Genomic DNA, 12,813 nt, shown 5'->3' on the forward strand with positions numbered 1-12,813 from the left:
ATCATGTACAACCAAAAGAATGAGAAGTTATACTTCATTTATGTATGTGTCAAAATGCATTCTACTGTCATTTATACCTAAAAAGAACACATAAAAAGCATAGCATATTTATTTTCATGTTTATTTTTCTATTTTTATTAAATATCCATATATAAATATGTTGTGTTTTTAAAAATAGTACATAAAAATAAAAAGTAAGGGTGGAGACGAAGATGGAGGTGTGGAGGAAGTGTGCAATTTTTGTTTGTTCTTAGCTCAGGATTCAAGCAGCAGAAATACTGCTTACCAGTGTGGGGGGTGAGAGAGAAATGCACCAAAATTTAATATCAGAATCATAGAGACACAGAAATTCAAGCATTTTGAACATAGGAGAGGAAAGGATTCCCCAAGAATCCAGCCTGTAATGCCACTGTTCAAGTTCACTGCAAAGCAGAGGGGCCACCCAGGCAGAACAAGAGCCAGATTCTGCTAAGAACATTTGGCAAGGGGAACCCGTAGCCACAGGGGTGGTCTGAAATTGAGTGACCCAGAGACACTGCAGCCAGCTGGTGTATGACGGGTGTTCCATGCTTCTCAGCTAGAGAGCTGATGTGGGATGCCATTTTGAAAAGGCTACCCAATGGCTTTCTGCTTTGGGAGCCTGGGGGTCCTTAACAAGCTTTGATGAAGTGTTGCACTAAGATATCTAGAGTGCCTCTCTCAGTGCTCTCCTGAGGTGGGCACAGAAGGCATCCTGCATAGGTTGGACTCAGGCCAGAGGTAGAGAGTGAAGTGAAGCTCTCTCTCCCTTTGGGTTTGACATCTTGTGACTCATCTCGTGGGGTTAGCCACAGAGAACCTTAAAACTGGAAAATCAGGCACATATGCTCTTAGAATTTGATCCGGGGAAGTTCATAGTTGTGGACAGTGGGGTGTGTAATATCAGTGGACAGTTAATCACTTTGCCCTCAACACAGAGTCCACAGGAAGCCTCCCAACATCCAGATGCCCAATAAGGATTGAATGTTCCAGGGAACCAAGGTGAGAGCAAGCATTCACTCTAGAGAAATACCTCATGAGAAATCCAAAACACTGGTCAAAAGTAAGCCCCAGCTGTCTGATCTTCAGCATCGGCTCTGTCCTAGGAGTGAAACTTCCTAGCATGCACAGATAAAGTATAATTTTCACTATATTCCATTGTGTACTAACTTAATTAACATATTAACTTTGTTATTGACTTTGGTGACAAGGGGATCTGAGGGCTGTCACATATAGTTTCAGTTGAAGGCCACTCCAGCTGCAGCTGAGGGAGCATCTCAAAGAAGACAGGGTTAAAAACCTCCAGCCCTTGCTCTCCCACAGGAGCACAGGGCTCCAGAAGAAAGGGAAAGGAAGACAGTAGGGCACAGGCAGTGAGCAGGCATTTCTGCCAATAGTTGGGACCACCTCCATGGAGACATTTCCTCCCTTTTTCAATTAGAGTATTTTTCTTCTTTTTCTATCTGTTGTGTGTGTGTGTGTGTGTGTGTGTGTGTGTGTGTGTCTGTTCATGTTCTATCTCTCCTGATTGATTCATGAATATACACAAATTCTTTTTCCTTTTTCTCTTTGTCACTTCTCCCCTTCTTTTTCTTTTGTCAACCATGTATTACTTTGCTTGGCTTTGATTTTCTAGGAGTAGCATTTCTTGTCTTTTGTTTGGTGGAACTTTTTGTTTTAGCTCTTATTTTTCTATTATTCTTTCACTCTTCCCTTTTCCCTTCAGGAGCCAAGTTCATTTGGTCTGACTCTCTTTAGTTATGTTCTTCCTTTTTGCTGTTTTACTGCTCCATCTTTGTAGCTACCTCTCTTTTGCTTTATATCTGTTCACCTTTCAAATATTTAAAACTTTTGCCTTCCACCCTTTTCCTTTTCTATTAATGAACTGAAATTCTACTGTCTTTAAGAACATTTTAGTTTATATTATTACAGCTCTTGCTCTTGCTGCTGTTGTGGTTTTTGATGCTGCAGAGGGCATGATTAACATCTGCTATGGATCAAATGCCTGATCTAGTTCTTGGCTCTTTATTGTAGTTGCTGTTGTTAAAGGATGATCCCAGCATTCCACTTGTTGAAGTGGTTCCTGGTGTGTATGTGTGAGAATAGAAAGTCCAGGGGTCCATTTACAGAATAGAGCCTAATAGCTTCCAACTGCACCTATTTAAATTAAATCCCTTCCTTTTCCCTACCCCAGTGTTGAAATTAGATGGTCTCACATTATAATCCCAAGCTCCTCTACTCAGATTGATGGGCTGCACTGCATTAGGGATATAACCAGGCTTACTTCACACACACTGGCTAACCAAGTTCTGGTGGTACACCTGTCCAGCAAGAGTGTAAGTTTGCCTTGCCCACCCACTTTTGAGCACATGTTAGATTTCTTGGGGACCTTGATCTGTCTAACATATGTCAAAAGAAGCACCTCACATTTATTCTAATGTTGAATATTGATTACGACTGCATCTCAGCAAAGTGCTAGCACACCTGTTTTCACACACAAATTGACCCTGCTCAAGCTTCAACAATACTTTAACACATATAATAAGGAAGAGAAAAAGGAAAAAAAAAAACAACAATGACGACTCCTCAAGTAGCAATGACTATAGGAGAACATCTGGTAGTCATGGGACATCTGATTTTACAGAAAAATCAGAGAAATATTCTAAAATAATGATCCAGAAAATCTCATGGGTTGCAGTGACCCTATAGGAGTGAATTAAATCAACAGTTCTTCAAAGGCAAAGTGAGAGTCACTGGCAGTTGAAACTAACACTCAGATGACACTGAGATTACATGTTGAAGCTAAGAAATACCAACATGACTTATTACAAAAGAGATAACTACACAGTAATGGACATCCTCATCAAATAGGTATTCATCTCAACAGATGCACAAGCCCAAGACCTCTAAAAACACGAAAAAAAAAAAAAAAGACAAACAAGTCTGTGACCAAAAGTTATAATTACCCAAAAAATGAACACACAGATATGAAGGAGGATGAAATTTCAAAGAAAGACTTTTAAAAATCAATTATGGAAATTGTTAGTGGTATGAGAGATGATCTAAGAAGTGAACTATGAAATTAATTAATACTGCCACTATAAGAGGTAAAAGAAAATTTTATAAAGAGATGTAGTTTCTGAAAAGAAACCAATCAGAACTCTTGCACATGTTAACCAAAATTTATAAAATAAAAATTTTACTTCAAAGTGTCACCAACAAGCTAGATTATGTAGAAAGAGAAACTCAGAACTTCTAGATCAAGTATTTGAGCTGGAATATTCAGGCAGTATAGGAAAGAATAAAAGAGCTTCAACAGAGCATCCAAGAAATGTGGGACATTAATAGAACAAAGTTAAAATTCATCAGAAAAAAATAGGGCCCAGAAATTCAGGATAAAGGAATTAAGAAAGAAATTTTTCAGTGAAATAATAGCAGAAAAATCCAAACATTAGATTCAAAGAGGCCTCTCTATATAGAAGTCATATAGAATCCTGAATAGGTAAGATCATAAAAGAACCTTCCCAAGACATTGGAATAATTATCAAAATGCCTGACAGTGAGAATAAGGATAGAATATTAAAAGCTGCAAGAGGAAAATTGTAGATCACATCATTTAAGCAGACCAAAAAGACCCACTTCAGACTTCTCAACTGAGACTCTAAAAGCTAGAAGGACTCGGAAGAGATAATCCAAGATCTGAAGAAAAATAATTACCAGCCAAGGTTGCTATTTCCAGGAAAGCTATCATTCAGAATTAAAGAAGACATAAAACCTTTCCATGGTAATGACAAATTAAAACATTTCATGCTCATTATACCTGTACTTCAGAGAATACTTCAATCCTACACCAAGAAAAACTCAAAAAACACACCCCAGAAATCTTAAATGAATGAAAATCTAAAGAAGAGTAATTGAGCAAATGAAAATTAAGAAGAAATTAAATCTGTGGAAAACAACCAAAGGACTAGAAATAGCAAGCATCTCTCCATAATAACTCTGAAGACAAATGATCTCAACTCTCCAATTAAAAGACATGGGCTGGATTGAAAAACAAGACCCATCTATACATTCTTTACACCACAATCAAGTTGAAGTCATCCAAGGATTGTAAATTTGGCTGAATATACTTAAATCAGGAAGTATAATTCGTTAATAGAATCAAGGACAAAAATCACTTGATCACCTCAATAGATGCCGGAAAAGTCTGCCCAAATTCAGCAGATATCATTTCAAAATACTGAAAAAAAAAGTAGAGTACAAGCTTTCCTCAACAATGTGAAGGCCATATATGAAAAACAAAGCCAACATCACCCTGAACTGAGAAAAAGTGAAAGCATTAATTGTAAAAACAGAAACAAGACAAGGATGCCCACTCAAACCACTCCTATTCAATATAGTTCTTGACAATCCAGACAGAGCAATCAGGCAAGGGAAGGAAATTAAAAGGATACAAATAGGAAAAGAAGAAATCAAATTATCTCTCTCCACTAATGACATGATACTGTGTCTAGAAGTCTAACCTAAAAAATTCAGCAGAAGACCTGATAAATGAATTCAGCAAAATAGCAGAATACAAGATGAATATTCATAAATCAATAGCTTTTCTATACTCCAGTAATAAATTTACCAAGAAAGAAATCAAGAAAACTACTATATTCAAAATAATTTCAAGACCAAAAAGTGCATAGGAATAAATCTAAAGAGGTGAAAGACCTCTACATGGAAAATTATAAAACACTGATAAAGTCCTTAGAAGACAAATAGGTAGACTTAATATCACCAAAGTATATTACCAATAACAATCTACAGGTTCATTGCAATCCCCATTAAAATACCAATAGCATTTTTCATAGAACTTGAAAAGCAGTATCTGATATTAAATTACATCACAGATTTATAGTAACAAAAATAGCAATGGCTTAAAAGGTGGTATAAAGACCAATTTAATAAGCTATAAGACCCAAAGACAAATCCATGTGAACCTTGAAAAATATGACAAAATCACATTTCATGAAAAACATAGTCATTTTAACAAGTACCATTGGAAAAAAAATGTTTCCCACATGTAGAAGAAAGAAACTAGGTCCCTACCTCCTGAGTGCACAAAACTATGCTCCAAGTGTATCAAAGACTAATGAATCAGATGGGAAACAGAGAAATTTCTATAAGCAAACAAGGGTAAAAATCTCCAACAGCATGTCTCAGGAACTAAATTCCTTAACAAGACAAAGAATAAATAAGTGACATGACATTAAATTTAAAAGGTTTCTGCAGAACAAAGGAAATCATTAAGAGCATGAAGACAGCCTACAGAATGGGATGAAATCTTTTCCAGCTACCCTTTCAAAAACAGATGAATAATCAGAATATATAAAAAACAAAGAGTAAAAACTCAATACCAAAAAGAAAAAATTATACTCAATAAATGGGCAAAAGATTTAAAGATACATTTGTCAAAAGAAGAAATAAAAATACCCAACAAATACATGAAAAAACGTTCAGCATCCTTAGCAATCAGGGAGATGCTAATCAAAACTATACTGACATTCCAACTCACTCTAAATACAATGGTTTAGCAAGAAAGGAAAAAAATGCTGACAATAATGTGGGAGAAAGGAAATTGTATGCCATGTTGGTGGGATTGCAAATTTACACAGCCATTTTATGGAAGATTGTGTGCAGATTTCTCAAAAAAAAACTAAAATAGATCTGTCATACAAATCCAGCTAGAGCACTCCCTGGTTTTTATCTAATAGTGTCAAAGTCAATACAGCAGAGAGACAGCTGCACACCCATGTGCATCATAGCATTATCCACAGTGGCCCAGTTAGGGAATCAGCCTAGATAACCATCAGCAGATAAATGGATTTTTAAATAGTGGCATATACACACAATGGAGTATTAATGGATCAGAAAGATGAGTGAAATTGTGTCAGTTGCAGGAAAAAAAGATATAAGTGGTGATCACCATTTTAAGCAAATCAAGCCAGACCTAGGAAGACAAGTATCACATGCCTTCTCAAATGTGAAATCCGGGTATGGGGGACAATAAGGAGTAGAATGGAGATGATGAGGAAAGGGAAAGGCACCAGGGGAGGAATTTAGAGTGGTTTATGGGGAAAGTGAATAATATCAAAGCACATTTTATGCATGCAGGAAAATATTACATATAACCCCCTTCTCAGTCACATTCATAGGCACTCATTAATGTTTTTAAAAGCAGCCAAAGAACCAGTCCACATACTTAGAAAATAAAATGGCCACCAAAGCTCATAATCTTCCACATAATTCTGAGTTTTGACAATGAAGAACAGTTGCTCTAGCCTACACGTGTCTCTTCTCAGGATATTAATAACAGAATGGCAGTTTTGCGCTGACTTCTATGTCTTCACTTGTTATCTAGTTAATCTCCATTACAACTCTGAAACAAGGATTGTTAGGGCTGTTTCACAGACTTGGATGGATGATGCACTCACATTCCCAATGAATGGTCTGTGCCTTGGGTCTCAGGCTCCTTGATTATTTTCTGACCAGAATCATAGAGATGCTACTAACCCAGCAGAGCTGGCTTTGCTCCTTATACAACCCTTTGGGCACAGAGCTCATGGCCACAAGAGAGAAAACAGGATAGATTGATTTGGCTGCCAACCTGCATGAAGCTGCTCATTCTAATCCTCTGGGAGCTAAAGGGTCAGAACACCCCTAAGTCCTGCATGTGCATAAGAGCAGTAACTATTTCCCAGAATCCACACATGAATTGTTGTTAAGGACAGACTCAGAGGATTCCTGACCCAGGAAGATCACATCAGCCACAGATTCCCACTGCTATTTAGTTCTGAGTGTCCAACCCAGTTGGATCCAGAGTTTCATGAACTAAGGGAGTTATCTTTAAGATAAGCATTGGCTTGCTTGCAATCCCTGACTTCAGGGAAGTGCTACTCCAAGGCAACTTTCCTGTGTTACTGATTTGTAAATGTCTCATATTAGATCTCCCATAACTGGTTTGTATGCTTCACTTCATCTGGTTACTTCAGCTGGCCAAGGCATGCTGAAGGGGCTTGGAGCAAGGTTAGCGTTTTTTTTGTTTGTTTGTTTGTTTGCTCATTTGTTTCCCAAAACATCAATTTCCATAGAAGCTTCACGCTTTGAAGCTGACTTTAAAAATTCATTTTCTGCGTTGGGCAGCTTCTGCCTCATATTCACAGGATCTTGCAATCCTATGTAACCCAATAAACCCAGTCCATACATTCAACTTTATTTAGGAAGCTTCTGTTTTCTGCCATTTTTCCAAATGACTGAGGAAAAGAAATTCTAGGTTTAAGAAACAAATTGATGTACCTGCAAAGCAGAATCCAGTGTGGCTCAGTGAGCATACTAGCTTCATGCAGAGGGTTCTCTGCCAATCAGATGACCTGTGACAAAATCAACACCCACAAACCCACACAGAGACCTAGGTACAATATGTGACTTCCTTAATCGTATGTTTTTTGCTTTTTTTGTTTGTTTGTTTGTTTGTCAAGGTGACACTAGAGTCTTGGGTTTACAGGTAAGTTAGATTTAAACATATGTATCTGTTGTCACAGATTTTTTTGAGTAATGACCAATAACCCGAGTCTACTCGGAAAAAAAAAAAAGGTCACTCAGATTATCATGGATCTAACTCTGATAATGAGGTAGAAGTTCACTTATTGACAGTAATATATATACCATTTGTAGAAAACACAGACGAGAAAATATCTTAAATGTTACATAATTACCCTTAACCGTATAATTAGGATAAGCAGTATTTGTCTCTAGTATGCTTTTTTTGAAATACTTTTCTATGATATGTATCATTTTTGACAATTTAGATCATAATATATGAGCTACTGTATATTCTGTTTTCCCTCTTATTAAAGTGAATGTTTCCACATTACTAGTTTGTGCAGATAGCTGTAATGTCCCCTTGATGTTGTAAAATTCTAATTCATTTAAATTTTCCTCTTTATGTAAACATTTGGAGAACATTTGAAAGAACATTTGTTTTTAGTTTTACATTACCATAAACATATTGTGAAATAAATTTTATATGCATAATTTTTTTCATATATTTATGGAGAGTAGATTTCTGGATAAAAAGGGTTACTGGATAAAAGGACATGACCAGTTCTAAAGCCCTTGTTTTATAGAGTTAAATTTCAGAATATTTTATACTAACACACACTCACCAGCATAAGATGCTATAACTGTCATCAATATTTATAAGTTTGCCAGTGAAAAACATAGCTTTGTCTTTAAATTGCATTTCTCTGATGACTTATAAAATAGAAGATTTATTTACCTGATGTCCTTGATTAAAATCATTTTTATTAATTTTACACTATTTATAATGGTGAAGGATTATTTTAATTTTTTAAAAAACAATTTCAATAATTACCATTGCCACATTGTTACAAGCATTTTCCAATGTGTTCCATGTTTCTGTGGCAAACTGCATCCTTTTTTTCCTGTGATTTATTCCATTATTTTCACTTAAATGCTCCTTTTAACTACATATTAGATATATGTTGATCTCCTCCTTTTTCTGTTCTGTACAGATTTTTGGGTTACCTGACTCTTTATTACATGATACCTTTTCACTTTTTTTGTGTGTGACAGCATTAAGGAAAATTAAGTTTTGTAAAATGCCTATATAGTTATTGAAATCCTTGTATGAACTATGCATTGTCATCTTTTAAATATTATTGAAAGATAAGGCTCTTTTGTAATACGACCCTACTTTCTTTTTATTGAGTTTATGTATGTCAATTACTTTAGTTTATATTTTTAAAATAGTAAAACACTTTTAACTGTATCAAGTCTAATTTTTTTGTTTTGCTTAACATATGTATTTCTGTAGTGAAACTTTTTTTGAAATATAGTTGGTCAATTTTCATCTCTTGAGTTCTTCAATTATGCTCTCTCAAATTTGGGACAAATTTTTTCAGAATAACAATAATGCTATGCATTCTTTAATTTTTATTTATTTTTTATCTTGAATCATACTTATAATATATTTAAAAGTATTTTCCAATCAAGTATAACAAGCATAAGGACAGTTATATTTTTAACTTGATGATTCAAACTTTGAAATGTGATAATGTTATTCTTCAATTTCTTTACATAACTTGATAATTTTCCTATTTTATATATGAGAAACTTCAGTAGCATTGAGACCAAGATCTGGACATCACATTTTTTGACAAATAATCCGTGTAATGAAAAAAAAAAAAAGTTTATCTGACTCTAAATAACACTCTGTTCATCAAATTATGATGGTTCTGTTTTCTCAGCTTAAAAGTGTCTGTTCTGTAAACAAATACAGAGAGAACTTTTCATGGTTTTTCGTAACCTTGATTTTTATTTGCAAAAGGTCCTGTGATCCATACATGACTGATGATCAACAGAGAGTGAATTCTGAATTTTCAAGTAAATTTGGACACACTGGATTGTATCAACTCTGTTTTTTTTTTTTTTTTTCTTTATTCAGTTCACCTTTTTCCAGGGTGTTTTAGTTTATATCATATGTATTTGGAGTCATTGAACTGTAGCATGAAGCCATAGATAAAACTGGCAGGTGTATCTTACTGAAGCTTTAAGCTTTCCCTAACTTCATTTGATTCTGTTATGTTAATACTTCATCTCCAATTTAAAATTGAACACATCTGATGTTTATAGTCACCTGAAAAAGAGTTAAAGATAACAAGACTGACAACTTTCTCTGTAGCTTCATCAGTCCCAGTGACTACAGAACAGAGTCCAGTGTAGATGCCCATGGATTTAAGGCTCTGCTCTTCCTATGTTCCTCTTTCTTTGAGGAAAATACTGTGGCAGTCTTTAGGAGACTAGTCATGCGTTCACAATTACAGGAAAGGCAGTGTCATAAAACTATGCTTATATATATATATATATAGTGTGTGTGTGTGTGTGTGTGTGTGTGTGCACATGAAGGTGTGCTTTCCCACATTTTTGTGTAAGAAAGAAGAGGGCTATGTGTTCATATTATGACTAATATTATTGCTTGGCTTTGATTCTTGAGTTTTTCTGCTTGGGAACTATCAGTGTTACAAAAAAAAAATTCCATCCCAAGTTATTTCATTGTTTAAAACTTGCCACAATTTAAATATTATTACTATTTCACAGATCAATCAATCACACCAACGACATATTGGATTCATGGAGCAAGTGAACAATGTGACAGAATTCATCCTGCTGGGCCTGACCCAGGACCCACATTTGCAGAAACTCCTCTTTGTTGTATTTTTGGTCGTCTACTTTCTCACCCTGTTAGGCAACCTACTCATTGTTGTGACCATCACCACCAGCCCAGCCTTGGGTTCCCCCATGTATTTTTTTCTGTCCTTCTTGTCCTTCATAGATGGCTGCTGCTCTTCTACCATGACCCCTAAAATGATATTTGACTTACTTGCTGAAAAGAAAACTATCTCCTTTAGTGGGTGCATGACTCAGCTCTTTGCAGAACATTTCTTTGGGGGAGTTGAGATCATCCTGCTCACAGTGATGGCCTATGACCGCTATGTGGCCATCTGCAAGCCCCTGCACTATATGATCACCATGAACAGGCGAGTATGTGGCCTCCTGGTATCTGTGGCCTGGGCTGGAGGATTTCTTCATGGTCTGATTCAAACTCTTTTCATGGTCTGTTTGCCCTTCTGTGGCCCAAATGTCACTGATCATTTCATCTGTGACCTTTTCCCCCTCCTGAAACTCTCCTGCACAGACTCTTACATGTTTGATCTCTTTGTGGCTGCCAACAGTGGGCTGATGTGCATACTCATTTTTGCTCTTCTCATTACCTCCTATGTCCTCATCCTTTGCTACCTAAAGACTCGCAGTCCTAAAGAACGGAGGAAAGCTCTCTCCACCTGTGCCGCCCACATTGCTGTAGTCATCCTCTTCTTTGTACCTTGTATATTTGTATACTTTCGGCCCATGGTCAACTTTCCCACTGACAAATTGGTGGCTGTGTTTTATACTATGGTGACACCCATGTTAAACCCTTTAATCTACACCCTCAGAAACACAGAAGTGAAAAATGCTATTAGGAAGCTCTGGGGCCAAACAATCATCTTGGGCAACAATTTATATGAATAGAATGAAATATAACCAAGTCCACTTAAAAATAGAAACTCCTTGACATTCATGAATTAGTGACCAAAATGACTTTGCTAGCCAGCATAAAGTTTTCATTACAGGTGTAAATCCAATAGCTTATGTATGCAATACAACAAGTGTCTACAAAGCTTTGGGTGAACTGTATTACCAACAGGCCAGGTAGTAGCAGTATTTCAACAAAGAGATTTAATAGCTAAATACTTTGTACTGCACAGTATAAATCCCATCCACCAAATTTCAGGTCACTCTTCCTATGAAAGACAGTGAACAATCATAAATGAATTAATTTGGAGAAATGAGAATCATTGAGGCATATTCATAAATTAAGGATATTTGTTGCACAACTCCAAGGGGCACCAATTACCTTAAAATCTTCCTATTTTCAAAAATTATTTCTTAAACAAAAGTCATGGAGGTATCTAAAATTCTTCCAGATATAGACATACTGGACACTTGGTTATTATTTCTCAGATAAAAGATACTTTGGGGAAAACTTTCCTACACACAACGTTACCTCCCAAATAGCTCTTCTGGGCTGAATTTGTGTTTTAGGTAATAGGGACAAAGGTAGCTCATATGCACATGTGTGTGCGCACACACACACACACACATACACAATTGATGATATCTGAATAATCAAGGCAGTCTTTCTGCACATTCAAATTTGAGGAAACAAAAGAGAAAATATATATATTAAGGTTAAGACCAGAACACAAGTCCTGTAAATCTTACAGACATCACTTCTACTGTCACATAGATTGAATTAAAGAGGGCTCCTTTTCAGAACCTATGTCTTTTGTTAAGTATACATGTACAATGGAGTTCTACTCAGCCATTAAAAGAAATGACATTTACAGGGAAAAAAGAGTATAAATGCAGAATATTATGTTAAGTGAAATTATTCAACTCAGAAACTCAAAGGACAAATGTTTTCTCTCATATGCAGAAGCCAGAGTAAAATAAAAGAAAGGTGGAGGGAAGGATAAGATAACATGAGAATCCAACCAAACACAAATTAATAGATCAGTGAAAGGAAGTAGAGGAAGGAGAATGGAAGAGGGGCAGAGAACAGGAGGGAAAAGGGGAAGAAAAAAGGGGGGATTCTGAACTGAAATCGATTCTCATGCGTGCATGTGTGTGTCAGGATGAAACCAACGACTTTGTGTATATTACATGCAGGTGACTTTCAGCAGGTTAATAAAACATTGATTTCAAATTGGACTTGAGTTTTCCTCAGTTATGGATAACCCATCTGGTGATCATGAAGCATCAATGAGAAAAGCTTTACTTTCTGTCCACATTCTTTTAAGTAAGATCATTTTGCAGAAGTGACTGATACATGTCCCATACAGATGGAACTAATTAGCAGCCAATTCTTAATTCACAGCTTCATTTTCCCCTCCTGCAGCAAGGCTGAAAGATGAACATTGAGAGGAAAGGGTCATACTGAGTAACACATGGAGGACAACTGCGTTAGAGAAATTCACAATCTTTAGTGGGCGAAGAAGAAATAAAATTGTATGTGTTAAAGCACTAGGATTTGGTTTTGTTATCACAAAAAAAATGCATCTAACCCCAACTAAGGCATAAAATAAATTCATCATTTAAAGACTCATCAGTATTAAGAAAATAATAGGT

At 36.1% G+C, this 12,813-nt stretch overlaps 1 protein-coding gene across 1 annotated transcript; it reads left to right on the top strand.

The window, feature by feature from the left end:
* The first annotated feature begins 10,183 nt into the window (after positions 1 to 10,183).
* Positions 10,184 to 11,154, top strand: LOC143391706 (olfactory receptor 4C5-like). Its single transcript, XM_076844463.2, has one exon. The coding sequence runs from the start codon at positions 10,216 to 10,218 to the stop codon at positions 11,152 to 11,154; it is 939 nt and encodes a 312-aa protein (XP_076700578.2). The 5' UTR covers positions 10,184 to 10,215.
* The last annotated feature ends 1,659 nt before the right edge of the window (positions 11,155 to 12,813 follow it).

Source organism: Callospermophilus lateralis, chromosome 2 (genome assembly GCF_048772815.1).
Source record: "Callospermophilus lateralis isolate mCalLat2 chromosome 2, mCalLat2.hap1, whole genome shotgun sequence".
NCBI classification, from domain to species: Eukaryota; Metazoa; Chordata; class Mammalia; order Rodentia; family Sciuridae; genus Callospermophilus; species Callospermophilus lateralis.